Source organism: Melopsittacus undulatus, chromosome 10, assembly GCF_012275295.1.
Source record: "Melopsittacus undulatus isolate bMelUnd1 chromosome 10, bMelUnd1.mat.Z, whole genome shotgun sequence".
Taxonomy (NCBI): domain Eukaryota; kingdom Metazoa; phylum Chordata; class Aves; order Psittaciformes; family Psittaculidae; genus Melopsittacus; species Melopsittacus undulatus.
Window position 1 is genome coordinate 22,841,384 of NC_047536.1, and position 23,922 is coordinate 22,865,305.

General features: G+C 53.4%; 1 protein-coding gene across 4 annotated transcripts; it reads left to right on the forward strand.

The window, feature by feature from the left end:
* The first annotated feature begins 84 nt into the window (after nt 1–84).
* Nucleotides 85–22,038, forward strand: ZNF341 (zinc finger protein 341). 4 transcript variants are annotated; one of them, XM_034067073.1, is made up of 15 exons: nt 85–242; nt 4,522–4,632; nt 5,688–5,875; nt 7,473–7,625; nt 8,259–8,489; nt 10,006–10,192; nt 11,342–11,426; nt 12,408–12,598; nt 13,517–13,710; nt 14,491–14,699; nt 16,014–16,110; nt 17,920–18,052; nt 18,525–18,636; nt 19,393–19,463; nt 20,954–22,038. In XM_034067073.1, the coding sequence occupies exons 1-15, from the start codon at nt 212–214 to the stop codon at nt 21,466–21,468; spliced, it is 2,508 nt and encodes an 835-aa protein (XP_033922964.1). In that variant the 5' UTR covers nt 85–211; the 3' UTR covers nt 21,469–22,038. The 4 variants fall into 4 exon arrangements, with proteins under 4 accessions (XP_033922964.1, XP_033922965.1, XP_033922963.1 ...); XM_034067074.1 differs by lacking the exon at nt 85–242 and adding an exon at nt 1,819–2,744; XM_034067072.1 differs by lacking the exon at nt 85–242 and having other exon boundaries at nt 1,819–4,632.
* Nucleotides 22,039–23,922: the final 1,884 nt, after the last annotated feature.

Sequence of the window (23,922 nt, forward strand, 5' to 3'; positions counted from 1 at the left end):
TCCGCCGCGGCGCAGGTGAAACGCGAGACTCGCTCCCGGCGCGGCCGCTGCCGCCGCAGAGCCGCCGCCTGAGCACCGAGGCCGCCCCCCACACGCACCCGGCCCCACCCGCCATCCCCGGCCCCCGTCACGGGTGGAGGGCGCCCCCTGGTGGCGGCGGCGCTCCCGGTGCCCGCTCCGTCTGGCGGGTCGCGGCCGCCGCGGCTCCAAGATGGCGCAGGCGATCTTCGAGGCGCTGGAAGGTAACGGGGCCGCCAGGCCCAGCCGGGCCTCATCCGGCCGGCACCGGGGATGCGCCTCTCCTTTGCCCACCCCCCCGCCCACCCGGCGCTGCCGCCTCCCCGCGCTCCCTCCGCCGGGCGAGTGGCAGAGCGGGGCCGCCGGTGAGGCCTGGCTCGGGGGTGCTCCTGGCAGCGCGGGGCCGTGCCCCGCTCCCCGCCCTCCCCTCCTCAGCGGCGGCGCGCACCGGCGCGGCCCCGGGGCAGGCAGGCGGCGCGAGCGGCCCCGCGCGGCGGCGGCGGCGGGGCGGGACCGCAGCGGGCGGCCCTCGCCGGCAGCGCGGGGCTCACCGCGGGGACCCGCCCCGTGCCAGGGGCTCCCCATCGCCTCCCAGCGCTCCCTGAGCCTCCCGTGCTCTGCGTGCTGGGTCCTCCCGTCCTCCCCGCATCCCGGGGCTCCCCGGGTGGGTGCTGGCTCCTGCATGCGGGTGTTGCTGCGGGCAAAGGCATTGCACTCGGGTTCACCTCAGTTTAGTGTCACAGGCAGGTGCCATCCGAGGGGATACTGATGGATGGCACCCTGACACTGAGCTCAGCGTCAGCATCTCTGGAGAACAGCTGCTTCACACGGGGTTTATTTCCTAAGCTGGTTTACACGGGTATTCTTCTTTCCATGGGGTGACTGCTGACTGGAAGGCCCTGCACTGGGATGGTCACCCTGCAGTTTGCAAACAGCACTTGCCATCACAGCAGAAACAGGAGCAAAGAAGAAATACTTCAATTTTGTCAGGTTACTCAGTGCATTTGACAGCTCTCTGTGTAGAATCAGGTTTCCTGTTCTCACAGGCATAGAATCGCAGCCTGGTTTGTATTGGAAGGGAGCTTAAAGCTCATCCAGTTCCAGCCCCTGCCACAGGCAGGGACACCTTCCACTGGAGCAGCTTGCTCCAAGCCCCTGTGTCCAACCTGGCCTTGAACACTGCCAGGGATGGGGCAGCCACAGCTTCTCTGGGCACCCTGTGCCAGCGCCTCAGCACCCTCACAGGGAAGAGCTTCTGCCTAAGAGCTCATCTCAGTCTCCCCTGTTCTGGCAGGTTAAAGCCATTCCCCTTGGCCTGTCCCTACAGGCCCTTGTCCCAAGCCCCTCTCCAGGTTTCCTGCAGCCCCTTTAGGCCCTGGAGCTGCTCTGAGGTCTCCCCTTCAGGAGCCTTCTCTTGTCCAGGTTGCCCCAGCCCAGCTCTCTCAGCCTGGCTCCAGAGCAGAGCTGCTCCAGCCCTCGCAGCATCTCCGTGGCCTCCTCTGGCCTTGGTCCAACAGCTCCACGTCCCTCTTGTGCTGCTGCCCCAGAGCTGGATCAGGACTGCAGGGGGGGTCTCCCCAGAGTGCAGCAGAGGGGCAGGATCCCCTCCCTGAGCTGCTGCTCATGCTCTGGGCATGCAGCCCAGCACACTTTCTCCTCATTGTGTGGGGTTCTTGCAGGATCCAGGAGAGCAAAACATCAGAGCAGATAAAGAAAAGAAAGAGTATTTATTCCTTTTCAGCCCACAACTGGTAGCTTTTAGCAGCTGAGTTTGTGTGTTTTGTCTTTTTGATGTGACCACAAGTCAGTGGTGACTTGGCAGCTCTGTTCTCAGCGGGTGCTGGAGGCAGAGGTGCCTTTTGCCTGTTGCTGAAGCACCCAGTGCTCAGTACATGACACTGTGGGTGTCAGGGGAAAGCAGCGCCTGGTGAAAGGGACACTCTTGTTTCGTCTCAGAGAAATCTGAAAGGGGAAAACCATGAATCAGTGATCTTGTACTTTTATCTTGGCTTCCCAAATCACCCTGTTCTTGCCAGGCTCTGCTGCCGCCAGGAGAGATGAGATGGCTTTTGCTTTAGGTACAATGACTGTGAAGAACATCCTGCAGGCTGGTGCTGGCTGCAGTCCATGCGGGATCGATGCAGAGCTTTCTCCTGGAGTCCACGGATGGCTGTGAATGGCATCAGTGTATCTCTGATTGTCTTCGTGGGTTACTAAACCCTGGACATGGTTTCCCTCTGTGTTGGAGTGTGGATTGTGCATTTACCCTGTGAAGCTACAAGGATTCAGTGGGCATTGCATGGATTATCACATGGATAAGGAGCAACAGATTTCTGTGGTCCCGGGCCTCTTCTCCAGCAGAAGGCTGAATGTAACACTGGCACAATTGCTGCATTGCTCTTGCTGTCTTTAGGGCTTGGCTTCTCCTCAAGCTTCTTCCTGCAATCATCTGACTTTAGCACCTGGAAGATGTGGCTGTGTGCCAGAAGAAAACCCAGTTGTCCAGTGCTGGGCACAACGAGAGTGGAATTATTGATACAAACTGTTCTTAATTGTCCCTGTAATATACTGAACCTGAACTTTGGATCCCTTTTGTCCTTTTGCATCCTCCTAACTCACTTCTGCTGAGGAGGAGCTGCTCCATTTCACTCTGTGGTTGGGATGTGCCGACAGGAGCCTGCAGTGCTGCCTGTGCAGTTGCCAGGACGTGATCTGTACAAAAGCAGGTGTATTTTAGAGCAGAGCTTTGGTTGGGGTGCGAGCAGATGCACTCAGGGGTGTTCCAGCAGCGTTGTGCTGTCCTGCAGGGCTGGCTGCAGCTCTGCACCAGCCGAGGCTGCAGAACTGGACCTGCAGCTTTGCTGGGATTTGTGTCAAAGGCTCCTCATAGGCATGGGGGTGGTTTTATGGGGTGGTGTGATCTGCAGCTACCTGTGCCCTCTGCTCTCCCCTCTCCCAGGGCATGTGTTTGCAGCATGTCCTTAGTGATCAGAAAGGTGTTCACAGTCTTGATGGTGCTTGCTTCACACTGGAGGTGCTGGAGGAATGGATATTTAGGTTACCTTTGAAATGCTGTGGATTATACAGATGCCCCTGTCAGGAAGGTGACATCCTGGTTGTCCAGGAGAAGTGTTCAGATGACCAGAGGAATGCAATGCTGGTTCCTTTATGCTGTGATCTGTTAGGGCACTTCACTGTCCTTCCTGGTGCTGGGTGAGTGACCTCTCATCAGGAACGGTGCTCACCTCACTGTTTGGAAGTGTTCAGACTGATTTTCTTTTTACTGTGGCCCATAATTGTGAGTTCAGAGCTTTGCACCTTTGGTTTGCAAAGATCTTGGAGAGATGAAAAGCAACCTAAGAACCCGGCACCTTTTTCTCTCTTAATTTTCAAGGTGTGACATACAACCCTGATGTGCTCCTTGTTTTATCCATAGGTTGTCTACCATAAAGAAATGGTAGGGGGGAGTGATGCATAAAAACCACCCTTTTCACCCCATAATCAGGTTATTCTACGTATCTACATCTGAGTTCTAAAGGAGTGTGCCAGGTTTGACCCATCGCTTGCATACTGCTGGCAGGATGGCCTCCCTGCATGAGCACTCCCATCGCCTGCATTTCTCTGCAATACTTTAGAACATTTTAGCTGCAGTGAAAAACCTTTGTGCCAAAGTGAGTGAGCTGATTCTGACACCAAATGTGGCTGGGGGAGTGTGTGCTCTGCTGGAGCCCAAGGGAAATGGGAATGAGAGAGAGCGGCCAACACCTCTGCTTGAGGGGAGCCCTTGGAGGAACCCACTCCTGCAGTGGGACTCTGCTCTTCCACATGTCCCAGGCTGGGGTGGCAGCCGGTGGCTGAGTGGGTGCCCCTGCCAAGATCTCTCCCAGGAGCCCACACTTTAGTCCTTCCTAAAGCTGTATCTAAATCCTCCTGTATTTGTAACCCTGTGTCTGATCGGATCTGGGAACACTGGTCTAGAAAACTGGGAGACATTTCTAACACTGCTGCTGGGACAGAGTTGCTGCCACCAGAGGTTTTGTCTTCACTGAGCTCAGTTGTGTGTGAGGTGTCCCTGCCCATGGCAGGGGGGTTGGAACTGAGTGATCTTAAGGTCCTTTCCAACCCTAACTATACTATGATCACACTCTGTCCCCAGCCAGGTTCTCCCAGGCTGCCCATCTGACCCATGCATTCCAAATAGCAATTTCTCAGCTCTTTTCATAGCCAGTGCTTCTAAGCAGCCTTCCTCTCTGCAGCAGATGCCTTAAACCAGGCCCTCTTCTGGCTCTCCTTCCCTTTTCTTATTGTATCAAAGGAGTGTATAGAGGCAAGTGGGAGTATTGCTTTAGGATGACAGTGAATGCTGTGGTGTAGAGGGAGGCAAGAAGGTGAGAGTGGCCCTGGGAGAAGACAGCAACAGGCAGTGAGCAGCTTCCCTCCATGGCTTGTGAATGTTCCATGTTCAGTCTGTCATTTACTATCCATGCCTGTGTCTCCTTGCAGGAATGGATAACCAGACAGTGCTGGCTGTGCAGTCCTTATTGGATGGTCAAGGAGGTGTGGCGGATCCATCTGCTCAGAATGTCAACTCCTCTGCTGCCATCCAGTCCATGGGTGAGTTCTGGTAGCACTTGGAGAGAAAAGAGTGGCAGAAGGGCTGCAGTGTGCATTTCTGACTACTGGAACAGTCAAGAGAAGAGCTGTGTGTGTAGGGTGATGCTATGAGGGTTGTGAGCCCTCAGGAGGACTGGGCAGAGCAGGAGCAAGGGGGCAAGAGCCCAAGTGAGCAGAGATGCTTTTGGACACGGTCATGACAATAGACCATACGCTTCCAATAAAGGCATGAAGGGAGGGAGCAGCCACTCTCCTGCCACTGGTGCTTGTTACTGCCATTCCTTATCCTCTGGGGTGTACAACTGCACTGAGTAGCTCATCTGTGGGAATACATATGGGACCTGGTCATTTATGTGCACATGAATCCTGGTAGTGCTTGACCAGCACTTGCTGCATGGTACTGACTTACTCTCTGGAGCAGCTATTATCTGTGTCCCCAGAAATGTTCTGCTTTGGGCTGTGAATCAGATGGGAGCTACAGCCTTGTGGGTCTGACTGGATCCAGTGCTTGTAGGGTTTAGTAACCTGCAGGTATCATCTAGGACGTGGTAACTGGGTTGTCTTCTTTCTGCTTCTAACGTTAAGCAGAGGCACCAAAGATGAGCAGTCTTGGGAGCAGGTGGCTTTTGGACACACTCTGCCCTGATCCAAGTTACTTCTCTTCCTTTGAGCAACCTTGAATAATCAAATCTGCCTCAGCCAACATAATGCAGGTGCTTTGGAAGAACCTGTTTTGGGTAAAAACAGAGTGCCACAGGTTGTTCATGCCTTTGGGATGAGAAAGCCAATGGAATTCGGTTTGTCCCAGGGAGATGGTGGGTTTCATGTGTGGGAGCTTGGCTGGAATGGGCTCAATCAAATCAGCTGGCTTTAGAAAGGGCTTGGGATCAGGAAGGACAAACAGTGTGCCCCTTGCAGCTGATGTGTCCTGATGATGATGCCCTTGAGGTGCTAAGAGCCAAAGTGCCTGTTTTCCTGTGGCTGTGGTTGGCATGTGTAGCACTGGAGGTTGCAGAAGGAAGCCCAGAGCAGTAACCTGGTCTTTTTAATTGCAGATGATGAAGACGTGTTCCTCTGTGGGAAGTGTAAGAAGCAGTTCAACTCACTGCCTGCCTTCATGACCCACAAGAGAGAGCAGTGCCAGGGCAATGCCCCTTCCCTCTCCACTGTCTCGCTGGCCACCAACAGCGTGTACAGCCCGTCCATCACGTCGGTGCAGCAGGCTCCGGGTGCCAGCCGGCAGGTACCATGCTGCAGGCATAGGTTCTGCTGCTGTTTCTGGGATTTGGGAGTGGGAGGGATCTCTAGATGATGTATTTAGATTCAGTGATGCCTCAGTATCTGAAAGGGCCTACAAGGATGCTGGAGAGGGACTCTTCCTCAGGAACTGTAGTGATAGGACAAGGGGTGATTGGTTCAAACTGAAACATGGGAATATAAGATTAGGTATAAGGAAGAAGTTCTTTACTGTGAGTCTTCAATCCCTTCTAACTGACTCCTGTTCTGAGAATCCCCATCATAGCATCCTCAGAGCAGCTTCCAGTGTCTGAAGCAGGCCTATGAGGATGGTGGAGAGGGACTTTTCATCAGGGACTGCAGTGACAGGACAAGGGGGGATGGGTTCAAACTGAAACAGGGGAAGTTCAGGTTAGATACAAGGAAGAAGTTCTTTACTGTGAGGTTGGTGAAGCACTGGAGCAGGCTGTCCAGAGAAGTGAATGCCCCATCCCTGGCAGTGTTCAAGGCCAGGTTGGACACAGGGGCTTGGAGCAAGCTGCTCTAGTGGAAGGTGTCCCTGCCTGTGGCAGGGGTTGGAACTGGATGGGCTTTAAGGTCCTTTCCAACCCAAACCAGCCTGTGATTCTATTGTGGTCCTGTTGGCTTTTGACTTCATGTTTAAAGCTACCTGGTCCTCTGCAGTGAGGTGTCCTCCAGCACAAGTATCTGATGGCCCTGTCTTCAGGACAGGAGGGGTTTCACGTTGTGTCTGCTACAACTGGACTTCTGCTGTACTGGCGAGCCCCTGTGTCAGAGCCTGGCAGCCTAGCCATGTGGCTGGGTGCTTGCTCTGCAGTGCTCAGGGTGGAATGGCCTTTGCTGTCCTCTGGGCCATGGTCTGGTTCATGGGCAGAAGAGGAGGGCAATGTCTGGCAGCTTCATCCCTGCATCCCTTTGCTCAGTTTCCGGCAAGTAAGCCCACATAATGTGATGTGACAAGTGTTTTGGGGAAGATCTTCTCTGGAGCAACTCTTCTTCCCAACAGACTTCTCAGAAGTGAGTCCCTTGTGTATGACATGACATGTACTGTGTCTGCAGGCATGGTGGTTTCCAAAGTGCTTTCAAACCAACTGGTTTCTTCAGCTTCAGTGGCTGGTGCTGCCCAGGGCTGCAGGCATGGGTTGTGCCCATGCAGCAAACAGAACAGCCTTCCTCCCTTCCTCTAATCCAACTCCAGTCTGAAGAGGAGAGCCTGATGTTCACCATCTGCAATGAGAGCAGCCTCCCTCAGCTCTCCTCCTTCCCTGGCTGGGGGGAAGCACCCAGGAAAGGCCTGAGTTTGTCTGTGACCACTGTGTCCTGCACATCTTGTTTAATAACCCTGGGCTGAACTGTAGCCAGTGACCACTGTGATATTTTACCTCCTTTTCTGAAGAGTATTTCCAGAGCTGCCTTATTGTTACTGCCTGAAATTACCATGGGCTCAGCAGGGAGCTGTAGATGATTACTGTGGCTCATGTGGTGACCAGAGGCTGTGAAAGCTGGGACTCAGGGTTGGGGCACAGCACTCTCATAGCTTTTGGTTGATTGCTGCTCATCCACTTGTTCTTTTGTTCTTTCAGCAAATTTCCACATACATCACAGTTCCCCCATCACCTTTGATCCAGACGCTGGTGCAGGGGAACATCTTGGTCAGTGATGAGGTGCTCATGTCGGCTATGTCTGCATTCACATCCTTGGACCAGCCCATGCCGCCAGTGCAGCCCCCGGCGCAGGTAAGGGGCAGGCAGGGGAACCCCTCTGCATGGGACAGTGCTGGCACAGCCTCAGAGCCCTGTTGTCAACCAGACTCTAGATATCTGCTTCAGGGCTGAACCCTGGGCACCTTCCCAATGTGACCAGGTTCAGGAGGGTAAATGACAGGACAACTTCATGGCCTGTCCTCTCCTGGTGGTCTTGCTGCTGGATGCTCAGACCTTTGTAATGTGGTCTCCACCTTTTTGTTGAGCCTCCGTATAGTGGTTGGATCTCTCTCTGCCCGAGATGGGTGGTTTGGGTTCTCCATGGGGCTAGCCAGGCTGTATACACTCTTCATGCTCTCACAATGTTCTCTGTAACCAGAAGGATTAAAGCTTTAAAAACAAAGCAAAAAAACCCAGCAGTGGGGCTTGAGCAGTTGGGTTTTGCAGGAGACAGTGTCTACTGACAGATCATGCCAAGTCTCTGCAAGCCAGCAGAGTCTGATTCAACCTGTCAGTTGTGCCAGAACATTACCACTGTTCCTGCGGGAGCTGTTTTGAACTGGGACTGGGGATGTGTGTGAGGGATCAGCCCCTCCAACCCAACGCTGCTGCATTTTCAATGTCTTGTCTGTGTCTCTTGTCTGTGTGTCCCTGCTGTGGTTTCAGAGCAGCCTGGGTATGCACGCTGGGGCTGGTTACCTGTCCCAGCCGCCTCCCCCGCCACCACCACCACCACCTCCACCTCCTCAGCCTCCACCTCCTCCTCCCCCGAGCCTGGGGGCTCCAGGGCCACCCGGCAGCGGCGTGGTGGAGGTGTACAGTGCACCGGCTCCTATGGCAGCAAACAGCACGGTGGAGATGCAGGGCCTGGGCATGCAGCCCTATCCGCCCATGGAGGTAAGGCCAGGGGCTGGCTGTGTGCAGGGGCTCTTTCCTCCTGAGCCTCCTCTGACAAGCAGAGTTGGTTTGGAATCACCTGGGCTAGAAACATGAAATTAGAGCCTGGGAAGATGTGTTGGGGTATTTGGCAATGATTGTTTCTGCAGGAGGAGGTACTGAACAGAAGGATGTTGGCAAGATAATCATAGAATCATAGAACCACAGAATGGTTTGTATTGGAAGGGACCTGAAACCTCATCCAGCTCCAACCCTTGCCACAGGCAGGGACACCTTCCACTGGAGCAGCTTGCTCCAAGCCCCGGTGTCCAACCTGGCCTTGAACACTGCCAGGGATGGGGCATTCACTTCTCTGGACAGCCTGCTCCAGTGCTTCACCAACCTCACAGTAAAGAACTTCTTCCTTGTATCTAACCTGAACTTCCCCTGTTTCAGTTTGAACCCATCCCCCCTTGTCCTGTTACTGCAGTCCCTGATGAAGAGTCCCTCTCCACCATCCTCATAGGCCTCCTTCAGACACTGGAAGCTGCTCTGAGGATGCTATGATGGGGATTCTCAGAACAAGAGAGGCAGTTAGGAGGGATAGAGGACTCAGCTGGCACAGGCTTAAGAGACCTCAATGTCTGCTGTGCTTGAGAGATACCTGCAGGTGTTGGGAGGGACAGGGAGCCCACCTCCCAGAGAGGTGCAGAGCACCCACTGTGCACTGCAGGCTGAAGTGGAGAGCAAAACTCAGTCTAAAAAGCAATGAACTTGGCAAAGCGGCTTTTCCTAAGGAGAGGCATTGGCAGGGGTGGATTTACCTGTGGATCAGCTGCTCACAGCCTCCAGGTTAGCACTGCCATTCACAGCAGGAGCCACTGGCTGTGACAGAGGTTTCTCAGCCGTAGCTTTGTAGCTCTCATGTGATGTGGAACTACCAGTGGTCAGAAATGGATGGGGATGTGGGATACACAGTGGTCTGTGTAGTTTATCAGGGTGGGCATCAGAAACACCCTTAAACCATTTCACCCCAGACTGATGCTTCTTTATGTGTCCTTTTGTAACATGGGTGCTGATGTAAGAGCTGGGCTTTGCCACATTAGATTTTCTTGTGCTTTCCTTCCCTTCTGCAGTCCTGCCAGGGCAGGCAGCAGGGCCTGAAGCTCCATCCCTGTCTTCAGGGCTGTTGCGAATCCACTGCGTCAGCGGGGATCATCCTGGTAACCTGCTCTGGAAGTATAAGAAACTTTTAGGCATATGACCTAAATGAGGGACTAAATGGCTCCTTCAGGGTGTTTCTCTGCTGGAGTAATACCTGCTGGATACCTTGTGATGTTCAGCAGGAGGGTTGCACACTGTGCAGTGTGTTAGTTTTAGTTAGAGACACAGTGCTGGACTGGTGAACCAGAAGCGTAATCCAGTTTGCAGGAGGCAGAAAGCTCAGCCTGGTGTGGCAAGTGCTGCTGGAGATGGAGGTTAGGGCTCACTGTAACTGCAGCAAACGTGGTTCCACTGATAAACTGCACTCTTGCAGGTACCCGGCCAGTGCGTGGACAGTCCTGTGTACCCCTCTCCTCCTGTGTACAGCCCTGGGAAGCAAGGGTTCAAGCCCAAGAACACTCCCACCCCTCTGGCCAGTGCAGGAGGCAGCGTGGTTGGGTTTGATTCCACCTCTGCTGTCAAAAGTCGGCGCTGCAAGAGCGAGGCTGGGCTGCAGGAAGGTGAGTGCCCTCAGAGCATCTGCCCTGCACTAACCTGCTTATCACACAGGGCACCAGCATGATACGGGCTCTCCAGGGCCTGTGGGATGACACTGGCTGGGTGTGCAGCTCTGGAGGAGGAACACGATGCCCTGAATGAAGCTATTAAGAGCAGGGCAGTGTGGATGTGCTTCTTGTGTGTCGCCTCTGAGTGAGCCCATGTGAAAGGACTGTCCCTGTGCTGCTGTATGGGCAAGCTTGTGCTGAATCTCTGCAGCTACAGAGATTGGGACATTCTGCAAAGTGAGGTGTTAGAGCTTGGTCCCTTTTAATCCAAGGAAGTGCTGGTGGACTGGATGTGGCCTGGCCCTGAAGGCTCTGTTCCCAAAGCTCAGCAGACCTGTCCCTGTTGGGTGTTTCAGTGCCTGTCTCCAGGTCAGGCAGGATGGGATATGCCCCATCACAGGCTGGAGGAGTGTCAGATCCTCTCTGGCCAAGTCTGACCATTGCTGACGTGATGCACACATTGCTGTGAGTGACAAGGTAGGTCCCAGGCATGAGTTGGAGGAAAACCAGTGGCTGGGCCTCTGGAGACACAACCATACACATGCTGTGGTTTAACCTTATTTGCAGAGGTGGGAATGATCATGCAGGCTGCAGCTCTCAGTCAAAAAATTCCTAGAGCAGCCCCTGGCTCTGCTGTTTGTCATTGGTTTATACCCCACTATAGTAGACAGAAGATGTGACTGAGTGATCTTCTGCATGGGAGAACTATGCCTGTGCTCTGTCTGATGGTGAGTTCATAGGAGAGAGAACTTGGGCCCTTCCTCTCACTAATCCTGTGTCTTTTCCCAATGTCCAATGTGCCCTTAAAGTAGGTGCTTTATAGCACAGCTGGAAGGGTCCCTGGAGTGGTTAATGCCTGAAGGGGCTGCTCTTCCTCCTGCACTATTTTCCTCTTTGCTAGCTCTTCTAGACTTAGCTCAGGCTATGTTCAGTGTGTGTTTGTGTCCATCACCTCTCCCCAGTCTGGCCAGGCAGATCTTACCTTTCTATAAGCCCTTTATTCCTGGACCTGAGTGGACATGTCTTGGTATGAGGGTGCTGTGATGCAGGGGGCAGGGCTGTGCCACGTGGTCTCATTCCTGTCTGTGTTTTTTGCTCTTCCAGGCAAGCCCAAGTCCCCCAAGCTGAAATGTACTTACTGTGACAAGGCCTTTACCAAGAACTTCGACCTGCAGCAGCACATCAGGAGGTAACAGTGCCACTAACCTGGCCACAGCAGCACGGCTGGGGTGGAGGTGGGCACAGCTCCACTGAGGGAGCTTGTGCAGTCTTTGTGTTTGTCATGTCCCAGCATCTGTGCTGTGTGTGGGTGAGCCTTCATCCCCTCGCTCCAGGACACCTCCCCAGTGCCTGAGGTGAAGGCTGCATTATGGATATTATCTTCTTGCTGGTTATGGGCTGGAACTGGAGACTTGTCTCTGGTGAGACTTTGAGAGCCAAATCCGTTGTCACTTGATCACTGGAGCAGCGGCATCACCACTGTTTGCCTCTGCCCTTTCCCTCCATAGCAAGCTGCAGCCTTCCTGCTTGCTGGTGTTGGCAGGCCAGAGGCCAAGTTCAGTGTCTGTAGAGGAACCCTTATAAAGAGCTTTTCCCTGGCAGGAGACTTGAAATCTTCTAAATTCTCCCCAGTAGAGTCTGTGGAACTCAGGACAGATGAGAAGGACCAAGTGGTGGTTTCCCTCCCCTTCCCAACCAGGACTCTTCACATACTCCATATGCTAGAGTCTTCCATCCTGAAGCAGAAGAGCAGGGTGGAAAGACCTTTCTCTGTGGACAGGGGAGAGCAAATTCAGGGAGGTCTGGGGGCTGCAAGATAGAAGAGATGTGTTTAGGGAAGGGAGAGGTGACAGGGAAAAAGAGGGTTAGAAAATGATGATGTCCCCAGGGTCTGTGCAGAGACCTCAGCAGCGCATGCCCTGACATTCCTGTACGGCTCTTTTCCTCTCCCACTTCTTTAATCCCTTGCCATCCCTGGACAGTAGGAGCTGTGTCTGTGCACTGGGCTGGTTTCCCCAGGCCTCTCACATCCCACCTAGTCCAGCACATCAGGTCTCAAAGCCCTTGTTTGGCTGGTCCAGGTGCCTGGTGCAGTCCTGAAGTAGCCACCCTGCGACATTCTCTGGTCCCTCTCTCTGCTGGCTGCTGATGTGGTGCCTTCTGCCTTCAGCCACACAGGTGAGAAGCCTTTTCAGTGCATCGTGTGTGGCCGAGCCTTTGCCCAGAAGTCCAACGTGAAGAAGCACATGCAAACCCACAAAGTGTGGCCTCCAGGCCTGGGCTGCACCATCTCCCGCAACTCCATCACGGTGCAGGTCATGGCCTTGAATCCCAACCAGCCTGAGGATGAGGAGAACACAGGTTTGGTTCTGGGTACAGTGTGTGCTTGGGGCAGAGCAGTGACGGGAAGGAGTGTGCATGTCCCTCCACCTCCTCACAGGGAGGGAAGAGGTGACACAGGAGCTGTGTGTGGTGGTTGCATCCCTCCTGTGGGGTTCACAGCACACACAGAGAAGGGGGTCACATCTGCTTGACTCCAGCTGTCAGGTGCATCCTTTTGCACCCCTAGCCATGCGGTTCAGGTGCTGGTGGAAACAGTGGCTCCAGACTCTGAAGATACATGCACACAGACAGGGTGATGAGGCATCTTCCTCTTTTCACTGCTTGGCAGCTGCAGTCACACTCAACAGCTCTGGTCTAGTGACTAGACAGGCTGGTGGCTTAGCACAGCCCAGTGCTCTGGCTATTTGCATTGTGCAAGTCAAGCCTGAGCTGGATCTGGCCCCAGCAGCCAACCGAGAACGCTTGAGGCAGAGAAGAGCTCCTTGCGGCAGGTGGGATCTGGATACCCTTTGTGTGGGTGGCCTTGGTCCTGATAGGAGGGACAATGTCATGTCTAGGACAAGGCCCTACTGGAGCTGCTCTCTGCTGCCATCCTGGGAGCTACTGGCTGGGTCTGACCTGCCTGCTGCCAGAGATGGGAGGAAGCCTGGCTCTGGTTCACTGGTGGAGGCTTGTTCTGGTGACTGCTCCACAGAGCACAGTTCAGTCCCTGGCAAAAGAGAATGGGATAAGGAAAGGAGGATGGAGTAGTCAGAGCCCTTCATAACCTGCAGACGTATTTAAACCCACCCTGTTAGTGAGATTTGTCTGATGTAAAGCACCTGCCTTCGGAAAGAAGGAAGAAGCTGGAGCAGGGGCAGGCCTGGTGTGTCTCAGCAGCGTGGTGCTTGCAGAGCAGCTTGCAGCAGTGCTGTGACTGTCTCTGGCTTTCTCCAGGTCTGACTCAGCCCTCGAGGAATGCTCCACCACCACCCCAAGACATGAGCCCCCTGGATGAGAGTGAGGGGAGCAAACTGGAGGCCAAGCAGGTTGTGTTGATCGACAGCTCTTATCAGTGCCAGTTCTGCCCCAGCAAATTCAACACCTATTTCCAGCTCAAATCACACATGACACAGCACAAGAATGAGCAGGTAGGGACAGAGGGAGCCCTGTGTTGGTGGCAAGATTGGGGTGGGCTTCATACAGTGCACCAGATCGCAGGGTCTGTTCTCAGCCTTCTGCTCTGTAAAGCTGCCAATGCTTACTCAGTTCAGCCCTGCATGTCTGGGTTGCAGCTCTGTGGTCTGGGTGGCTTTGGAAAGCTCCACTGTCTCCACCCTGCTGAGTGAGAAGTCAGCCCAGCAGGTTTGGATGCACAGAGAAGCAGCAAAGAAACAAAGATCAAAGCTTTCAGTGCAGGTGGCAGTTCTCAGGTTGTGGGACAGTCAGTGCTGGGTGTTGTGGTCCCACCTGCTCCAGTGGGTACCAACACCTCTTTCCCCACCTTTCTTAGGGCACTGCCCTGAAATCTGTGTTTGCAGAACATCCAGCTCCCAGCAGGTCCTGCTCTTGTCTTCCCCTGGAGCTGCCCAGCCACATTTTGATGCTAAGATGCTCTTTAAATACCCTTTCTCTGAGGAAGGCAATAGAGGAAGGGGATGTTTTGCCACCACATTGTGTCCTGCTGGAGTGCAGGGCAGGGTTTCTCTGCTGTGCTTTGGGTACTAAGCTGGCTGTGGGCATTGTGGGGTGCTCTGGGAACCACAGTGCTGCTTTGTTCTCCAGCACAGTGGGTCAAGGAACAGTGGTCACTGTCTGTAAATGACCCAGCAGCAGTGATTTCCACAAAGGAAGGCCACTGGCTGCTGGCAGAGGATCTTCCCTGTTGTTTCCGTGCTGTGTCACTTAGTTGCTCTCCCATCTTGTCCCAGGTGTACAAATGCGTGGTGAAGACCTGTGCTCAGACCTTCCAGAAGCTGGAGTCCTTCCTTGAGCACATCAAGAGCCACCAGGAGGAGCTGAGTTACCGCTGCCACCTCTGCAGCAAGGACTTCCCCTCCCTGTATGAGCTGGGTGTGCACCAGTACTCCCACAGCCTCCTGCCCCAGCACAGCCCCAAGAAGGACGTGGCCGTGTACAAGTACAGTAGCAATCGTGCTCACAAGGCTTGTAGGAGTGAGTGGTGCAGAGTGTGTTTGATGAGTGCTGGGGACAGTAGAGGGAAGATGGGGTCTTGTGGTCAGTGGTTCTTTTGGGCACCCAAGTGGCAAACCAGGCTGGGACCAAGCACTTTGAATGCAAGGAATGTTTCGGGGAGACTGAAAGGCTGGGATCAGTTATGTGGGAAGATCGCATCACTGCAAGTTGTCTGATCACCAGTCAAGAGTGAGATGGGCACAGCTGGATCAGAGACCCAGGGAAGGTCCTTCCCAGGCTCTTAAATACCTCCAGCAATGGGAGTGCTGTAGGAGCTGTGCTCAGGGAAAATCTCCTGTCCCTTTGCTGTGAAAGGGTCTATTCTTTCTACTAGTATAGAGGAAGAGGGTGAGGAGTTGCATGAAGAGATCTTTGGAGCTTTTGAAACACCTGTAGAGACATACAGGAAGGGTAGGAAGCCCAGAAGATGCTGAAGTGACCTTGGAGCCTCATGGGATAACTGCTGCTTGCATAGACTATGGTTTCTGGTTATCCTTACACTGCAGAGCTTCATCCTACAGCTTGCTGGTGGGGATCTCTGAGATCAGAGCCCTGCTTATGTTTGAGGAGGTTTTAGTCTGGTCTAGGGAAAAAGGGGTTTGCACAGATGCGATGTGTGAGTGCCTCTGTGTTGATGTTGATGGTGCACATTCCCATTGCCCATTATCACTCAGCTTTGTCAGAGGTCTCCAGCAGGAATACTGCCAGGATAGGTGAGAACAGGGGTGATGTGGAGAGGGGCCTGATGGCTTTGGAGAGGTGGGAGCTGAAGCTCTGTTAGATGCTGTAGGCCCCACATGGAAGCATGTCACCTCATGGCTGCCCCAGCCATGGGTGACACTGCTTTTATGCTATGACCCCACTCAGCTCCTTCACTGGGAGCTGCTGTGCTTGTGCAATGAAGAAGGAAGGAGGTGTTTTAAGTAAGGTGAAGTCATTACATGGGGTTTGTCTCCATGAGGAAGCAATGTGGAATCTGTGCTCAGGTCTGGGTGTTCCAAGTGGTAGAGCAGTAGCAATTTAAAGGCTTCTCCACCCAGTTCTGCAGCATCTCTCCTAGTAAAGGATGCTGAGTGTGAGTGTGGCCTGGCTTCCTGGGTTGCTGGTTCAGAGCACCTGGCTGGGGGTGTTGCTGTTTGTACCAAACCCACCCAGTCAGAATCAACCCGGAAGGTGCCTGGGCTGGGCTCTGCTTGCAGTGTGGGGCTTTGCACCCATGGCTTTGCTCACAGGCTCTGTCCTTTCTTTCCACATCCAGATGTGTCAAGTGTGTAAATAAGTACTCAACCCCGGAGGCGCTGGAGCACCATCTGCAGACAGCAACGCACAACTTCCCCTGCCCTCACTGCCAGAAGGTGGGTGATGCTGCCTGGGCCAGCCCTGGACACGTAGTGAGGGCTCTGAGCGCACCTTCAGCTCCCTTTCCTCTCCCTTCCTACCTCAGTACAGACTGGCAGGCTCAGGAGGGCCTTTTCAGAGAGGCAGAGGTGATGGCACCCCTGGTCTCTCACACAGTATGTTCCTCCCCGCAGTGCTGGCTTTTCTCCTGGTCCCATTTGCTGAACAAAATCTGTCAGGGCTCCCCCTCATTCCTCTCTTTTGGATGTGTGCTCTGTGTCCTTGCCAAAGAGAAACCTGTCCGAGCAATGTGACTGGGACCACAATGATGCCTGGGTAGGTTTGGGTTGAAATTCTCTCTTCAGCACAGTTTGAGGGCAGAATTTTGTGAGGTTTGAATTCTAATAAGTTATTTTTTGAAATCCAGACTGGAATGTGGTCCCGTGCTCCTCTGTAGCAAAGGAACTGCAGATCCTGCAGGGGGGACGGGGACAATCTCAGTAGTGACCACTCTGTACTGAGGTAGCTCAGGAAGGGGAAATGCGCTCCTACCATAGTCAGTAATCCATCCTGCTGTACCTGTGTTCACCTCCCTCTCTAGTGACAGATGCCCTTTTGAGCCTGGTTGAACTGTGAATGTGCAGCATGGGGGTTTGAAAGCCCATTACCTGCAGCAGTATTTGTTACTTCTGTGTGTATTCTTACTAACACTACTGTTCTCTGGAGATGTGAGAGCACAGAACCCCTGTGTTGCCCTCAGCCTGCAGCATGCTCATGAGGAATTCAGTCACCTTGGATTTCCAGTGTCCCATTAGCCAAAGGCACCAGTCATACTGGCTTTGTAAAGAACAGGAGCCTCTGGTAACAGATTCTTGGGAAGCATAAATGGCAGGTCACACTGTGGGAAGGTAGACTCCTGGGGGTCCTTGTCTTGGGAGACTGGGCATCCATTGGGGTGCTGGTCCTGTGCAGTATGGTGTTACAAAGCTGAGCAGCAACATGTTTCTTAAGGATAAGAAGGTTTTGGGTTGTTTTTTTTTTTGTGCTGTGTTTTCGTTAGTTTCTTCTCTTTTTTGTTAAGCTCTATCTGTATATTCCCTTACAGAAACCTGCAGGGTTTTCTTAGTGCATCCTTCCCAAGCAAGGAGTTACCATGAGCTTCTTATGCTTTCTATACAGGCTACACCTTGTGCAGGGGCAGTAATGTCCCATGTGTACTCCTGGCTTTTAGCTATGGTTTGGGTGCTGCGATGCCTGTGGTTTGGGTGCTGTGGTGTCCGTGGTTTGGGTGTTGTGATGCTCCTGATTTGGGTGCTGGGATGCCCGTGGTTTGGGTGTTGTGATGCTCCTGGTTTGGGTGCTGGGATGCCCGTGGTTTGGGTGCTGTGATGCTCCTGGTTTGGGTGCTGTGATGCTCCTGGTTTGGGTGCTGTGATGCCCCTGGTTTGGGTGCTGTGATGCTCCTGGTTTGGGTGCTGTGATGCTCCTGGTTTGGGTGCTGTGGTGTCCGTGGTTTGGGTGCTGTGGTGTCCCTGGTTTGGGTGCTGTGGTGTCCGTGGTTTGGGTGCTGTGGTGTCCGTGGTTTGGGTGCTGTGATGCCCCTGGTTTGGGTGCTGTGATGTCCGTGGTTTGGGTGCTGTGATGCCCCTGGTTTGGGTGCTGTGATGTCCGTGGTTTGGGTGCTGTGATGCCCCTGGTTTGGGTGCTGTGATGTCCGTGGTTTGGGTGCTGTGATGCCCCTGATTTGGGTGCTGTGATGTCTGTAGTTTGGGTGCTGTGATGCCCCCGGTGCACTGCTGGCTCTGAGCCTGGTCTCTGTGTTGTAGGTGTTCCCCTGTGAGAGGTACCTGCGGCGCCACATCCCTACGCACGGCGGTGGCAGCAAGTTCAAGTGCCAGATCTGCAAGAAGTTCTTCCGCCGGGAGCACTACCTCAAGCTGCATGCCCACATCCACTCCGGTACGGGGATATCTGCCTGCCCCTGCAGGGGTGGAGCTGGATGAGCTTTAAGGGTCCCTTCCAACCCAAACCATTCTGTGGGCCCCCCTGGCACTGCAGTGCCTGTTGTCTCTGTGCCATCTTCCTGCCCTGGCTGTTTTCCTGACACCCAGGGTAACAGTTGGCTGTACTGAGTCATTGTAGTAACGTAGGCTCAGGAGATGTATGGGTTTGGTTTAGCCTTGTGCCCAGTGCTGCACCACTTAGAAGTGAAACACACAGGTTCTCCATTGCCTGTGGATGCAGAAGCTCAGGAAGCTTGCTCTGGAGAGCAGGAGCAGTGTGGATTGTATCCATCCACTTGCCCATCAGGCAGGATAGGGAAGTTTGGAGAAGTTTATGGAGAAGCAGAGTGCCCAAGTGAATGCTGTGTGTGACCAGAGCAGCTTTGTGTGACCAGACTCTCTCTGACTCTTGCTCTCTTTTCCTGCAGGTGAAAAGCCCTTCAAGTGCTCAGTGTGTGATGCAGCTTTCAACCGGAAAGACAAACTCAAGCGACACATGCTGATCCATGAGCCCTTCAAGAAATACAAATGTCCCTTCTCGTATGTAGTGCATCTCCTGTCTGGTGGCATGTCTTAATGGGGCTGGGATGCATGTCTTGATGGGGTTGGGATAAGGTTTGGGATGGAAGGAATGGTACATGTGTGCCATCTTCCAATCCACTACTGCTTGGGGAGGTGGGAATGCTTTGTGCTGTTAAACTGGGAACCCAGAAGTCCTGGTCTTTTGTCATTGATTTCCCGTGGGGCCACATCATTTCATCTCAGTTCATAAGCCCTGTAAAATAAAGCCTGCCTTCACTGGAGGGCTGTGTGTTACACCTGGGGGGCACTGGGGAAGAGGAGTATTTGACCACAGAGCACAAGGGTTGCCTGGAGATGGGCTCTCCCCCATGCCATGTCTTGAAAAACACTTGACAACATGGGAGCTAATGTTTGAGCCAGAGAAACCCAGGTTTAGGAGCTGATCCCCTGAGATAGCTAGGGCTGACTGGCTGCTCCCTACTCCAGCCACCTTGTGGCTCCTTCCAAAATACTCCAGCTGGGATCTTGAACTGGCTGCTTTTAGGTGCATACATAGTGAGACACAGACCATGTGCAGTACAGCAGAAGCCATGTGTCCCTGTACAACCTGTTTATTTCCTGGCCCTCTCCACAAGGGCTGAAATAGTGGAGACTGCACCAAGGGACCCATCTGGGTGCTTCTAAAGAGAAGGGTTGTGGATCTCTATGGCCCAGGATGTGTTTATACATTGATGTCAGTGGATTCATGCTGCTCACCAGCATTTCTTGTTACAGAAGCCACATGGGCTGCAATAAGGAGTTCAACAGGCCTGACAAGCTGAAGGCTCACATCCTGTCCCATTCAGGTAAGTGCAGCTCTGCCAGTGGAAGTGACTGGGATTCACTGGTGCTGCAAGAGTGTGTCGCAGGAGTAAACCTGAGCAACAAGAGAGAGCAAACTGTGGCAGTGCCTCTGCAGCCCAGCAGCCCACAAGCACAGGGTGTTCCTCTGAGGTGTTTTCCCTGCAGTGTCCCTCTACCACCACTCAGCCAACACAGCTATTGGGTATCTTCCTGTGGGAGAATTCCCACTGCCTGTGGTAGAGTGTTCCCAGATGTAGGCCTCAATACTGAATAGAATTTACTAGCTTTAGGTTTTTGCTTTCTGTTGCTGCAGGCCTGTTGAAGTGAGCTTGCATTTAGAGCTGAGTCTCAGCTTTGGGCTGTTTTCTAAGGTAATATAAACCCGTCGACAGTGTCTGTTCTGAGGCTCAGGAGCAGAGCTGCATGACTTGGTGTGTTTGCTACCAAATGAGTATCCAGAGTGCTCTGTCCACGCCTGCCCCAAACCATCTCACATTCAAAAGGAGATTTCATAGGATTTGGTTCCCTTCTCTCTGTGTTCCAGAGATGATGCTCCCACTCCTAATAAAGACATGATTTATTCCCATACCCCAGGGAACCTTCAGACTTGTCTCTTGGGGTAAAATTGAGAGCCTTTTCTTATGCCAGTCATGTCCAAAGCCCTGTAGAGTGTGATCAGCTGATACTGTGCTGACAGTGCAGTGGATGGTTTGTTTCAGAGCCTACATTCCTGTACTTGGGAGGAAAACGAAAGTGAAAATGTCTTTACTTGGCAAATACACTTGGACAAAATCACAGTTTAAGATTGTTTTGTGTTTTTGTCACAGTTACCTGACCTTTTCTGGTGGTATTTTAATCCTCTCATTTGAGGCAAGAATTATGGTTTTAGCTTGTTGTAAACACACCTCTAAGGTGTCCACTCACCCTTTTCTGACTGCACATTTGCTTGGCACAGTGTCTCCTCCTTTTTATCTGGGAGCATTTCCTTGGAAGAGAAGATGAAGCTGTTGTAGAATCATAGAATCCCAGCCTGATTTGTGTTGGAAGGGACCTTAAAGCTCATCCAGCTCCAACCCCTGCCATGGGCAGGGACACCTTCCACTGGAGCAGCTTGCTCCAAGCCCCTGTGTCCAACCTGGCCTTGAACACTGCCAGGGATGGGGCAGCCACAGCTTCTCTGGGCACCCTGTGCCAGTGCCCCAGCACCCTCACGGGGAAGAGCTTCTTCCTTATATCTAACCTGAACTTCCCCTGTGTTAGTCTGAACCCATCACCCCTTGTCCTGTAGCTACAGCCCCTGATGAAGAGTCCCTCTCCAGCATCCTTGTAGCCCCCTTCAGACACTGGAAACTGCTCTGAGGTCTCCATGCAGCTTCTCTTCTCCAGGCTGAACAGCCCCAGGGTTCTCAGCCTGTCTTCATATGGGAAGGGGCAGGTTTTCCTGATGGATGCAGGTCTCTAACCAAGCTCTCTCCTCCCATGCTCTGTGCAGGGATGAAGATCCACAAGTGCCAGTACTGTAACAAGTCCTTCAGCCGCCGAGCTCACATGATGGAGCATCAGCGCTCACACACCGGCAACTACAAGTACCGCTGCCCTACCTGCAGCAAGGGCTTCACCCGCCACAAGTACATGAAGGACCACAAGTGCCGCCTGGGCTCCCCCAAGGACAAGGACCTGCAGCTCAGGAAGCCCCAGAAGAAGCGGGTGGCTCGGGGGCGCAAGGCAGGCCTGTCCCTCCCCAGCCCGCTGGGGCTGGCAGAGCTGAAGGATGGGGCTGTTGGGGAAAGCCTCCCTGAGGGTGGCCCGAACAAAGAACCCTTCCAGGAGTCAGACGCTGTCCTGTCCATCGTGGTTGGGGGGTCAGGAGCTGCTGACTCAGACCTCGTTGTTCCTGGACAGCCCAGCAGCATCACGTCCAATTTGGCCCTAGCAGAACTGCAGGCTGCCTCGGACAGTCCCTGCACCATGCTGGCTGTCCCTGTGTACATCCAGACAACAGAGTGACAGTGCACAGAGCCACTGTGTGGCTGAGGGCTGCTGCTGGGACTGTCACACTTGGTGCTGAAATTTATCCCAGTGGAAAAGACCAAAGCTCTTGTGGGGAGGTAGATTGATATGGGAGAGAACAGCTTTCCTTTCCACTTGTTCTTCCCATCCTTGGGTAGAGGGCTACTTGGAAGCCACCAATGGCTACAAGGCACTGAAGAGAATGGCTCCATTTCTTGTCCATTTGTGTCAGCTTAGGGCAAGAAAGACCAAGATCCCTGAATCAGGGTAAGGAGGAGCATGCAAGTGTGCACCAAACAGAGCTGCTGAAATGGGTTGGCTTTGCAAATCACAGCCTATCCCATCTGTGTTTTTTCTGGCCTAAAAGTTGTATTGCCCAGTATTTGGGTGGCCTTTCCCAGAGCAAACTATTGATCCTTCCTAGTGGAAGCAAGTTGATCTTGATATCCTTTGGGAACACTGTTCAGAAATACCCTGACAGACTTATCTTTGGTATCTTTCTCCTCTGTCTCCATCAGCAGAAAGATCACCTTGTCTGTACATGTGTTATAAACACCGTGGACCTCATGTGCTGTGTGGAGTCGGTGGGGGGGAGCGTTCTTTTGTGTTGGCTCTTCTCTCTGGCTGGTAATTCTCTCCAGGGTGTGTTCTTTTCATGGTTCTTCTCCATATCCAAGGACCTCCAAGGGCCTGAGACATCCATGAGTTAATCCTTTTGACAGTTAAAGGTGACACCTGTGTACAGGGGGGAGACTAAAGCCTGAGTGAAGTGACCTGTCCCAGTCACACAGGAAACCTGGTGCACTGTGAGGCAGTTTTCTAGCATCAGCTCCTGTGTTGCAGGGTTCTTTTGCTTCCCAGCCTGTGTGTTCCTTTAGCTCAGTTCCATGCACCCGTTGTTAGTTTCAGTGGGACATGGGCAGGTGGGAGTTGGTGTGGTCTGGTAGCAAGAAACTCCAGTGTGAGAAGGCTCCTTAAGGAGAGACCTCAGAGCAGCTCCAGTGCCTAAAGGGGCTGCAGGAAACCTGGAGAGGGGATTGGAACAAGGGCCTGTAGGGACAGGCCAAGGGGAATGGCTTTAACCTGCCAGAACAGGGGAGCCTGAGATGAGCTCTTAGGCAGAAGGTCTTCCCTGTGAGGGTGCTGAGGTGCTGGCACAGGGTGCCCAGAGAAGCTGTGGCTGCCCCATCCCTGGCAGTGTTGAAGGCCAGGTTGGACACAGGGGCTTGGAGCAAGCTGCTCTAGTGGAAGGTGTCCCTGCCCATGGCAGGGGCTGGAGCTGGATGAGCTTTAAGCTCCCTTCCAATACAAAACAGTCCGTGATTCTGTGACTTGGACAATTTCTGGGATCCATTTGGCTTCTCTTTGTTTTTCCTGTTGGGAATCCAGCACAGGGACAGGGCTGGAAGCCAGGGCAGGCAGGAGAGCACCAAGTGTGATGCTCTGTTCTCCACTGTCCTGCCAGGCTTCTTTCTACCACACTCAGCCTCTGGCTTTATGCTGCCATGGGATGCCTCAGTCACCCCAGAGACTGTCGCAGGGTGCCTCTCAGGACAGGTCCCACAGCCTTTGCTCACTTCCCAACTCCCTTTTTGCCCATTTCACTTACATGTGATGCTTTTGTACCTCCTGCTGTGGAGGTTGATAGGAAATGGAGCCCAGGGCCTTACGGAGAAGGGGATTGTTCAGGCTTTAGATGAGGTTAAGGGGAGGTCTTGCTGCTGCCTGCAGGAGTGGAGAAGGTGGAGCTGGACAATTAGAGGTGCACAGGAATGGGACAAGAGGCAACAGGGTCATGGGGGAACATGGCAGCTTCTGACTCGGTGTAAAGAAAGACATTTCTACACAGAGTGGCTGTGAGAGATCAGAACCATCCTGCTCTGAGTGGAGCTGGCTGGGCTGCCCTTCCTCCTTAGGAATTCTTGTGCTTCTGTGAAGCATCTTGTCTGCTGTGAAGGGCAGGGTTCACTTGCCCACAGTTTAATCTATTTTAAGTACTCAGCTCTCCCAGGAGGGGAACAGCATCAGGAAATCGTTTGCTTAAATATACTCTTCCTCTTCTCCTCCCCTCCATACCTGCACTACACAGTGTCATTATGTGGGCTCTGGCACTTGCTGCAGCGCTGTGCTTGGGTCTATTTTGAGATGATGATGATGTGTTTGTTGTGTGCTGCTCCTTCAGCTCGGAGGTTCTGATGTAGGCCTGGCCTTTCCTTCCTGAGCCCTGCTTCCCACCAGGTCTGTGCATGGGTCAGTCTAAGGGTGATGCTGGGAGCTGGTTTTCACCAGTTGCACTGAATGTAATGCAAGGAGTGGAAGCAGAGCCACAGAACAGCCTCAGGGCGTGGCGGCTGAAAGATGCCACCCATCACTGCACCTGCTGCCCTGATCCAGCTCTGGGGCAGCAGCACAAGAGGGACCTGGAGCTGTGGGAGTGAATCCAGAGGAGGC

Excerpts from the sequence above, each read along its gene's own strand:
- ZNF341 (XM_034067072.1), top strand. The coding sequence starts at position 4,470 with ATGTTCCATGTTCAGTCTGTCATTTACTATCCATGCCTGTGTCTCCTT. Across the intron at positions 4,633-5,687 it reads TGCTGCCATCCAGTCCATGG|ATGATGAAGACGTGTTCCTC; the intron begins GTGAGTTCTGGT and ends TTTTAATTGCAG. Across the intron at positions 14,700-16,013 it reads AAGGACGTGGCCGTGTACAA|ATGTGTCAAGTGTGTAAATA; the intron begins GTACAGTAGCAA and ends TTCCACATCCAG.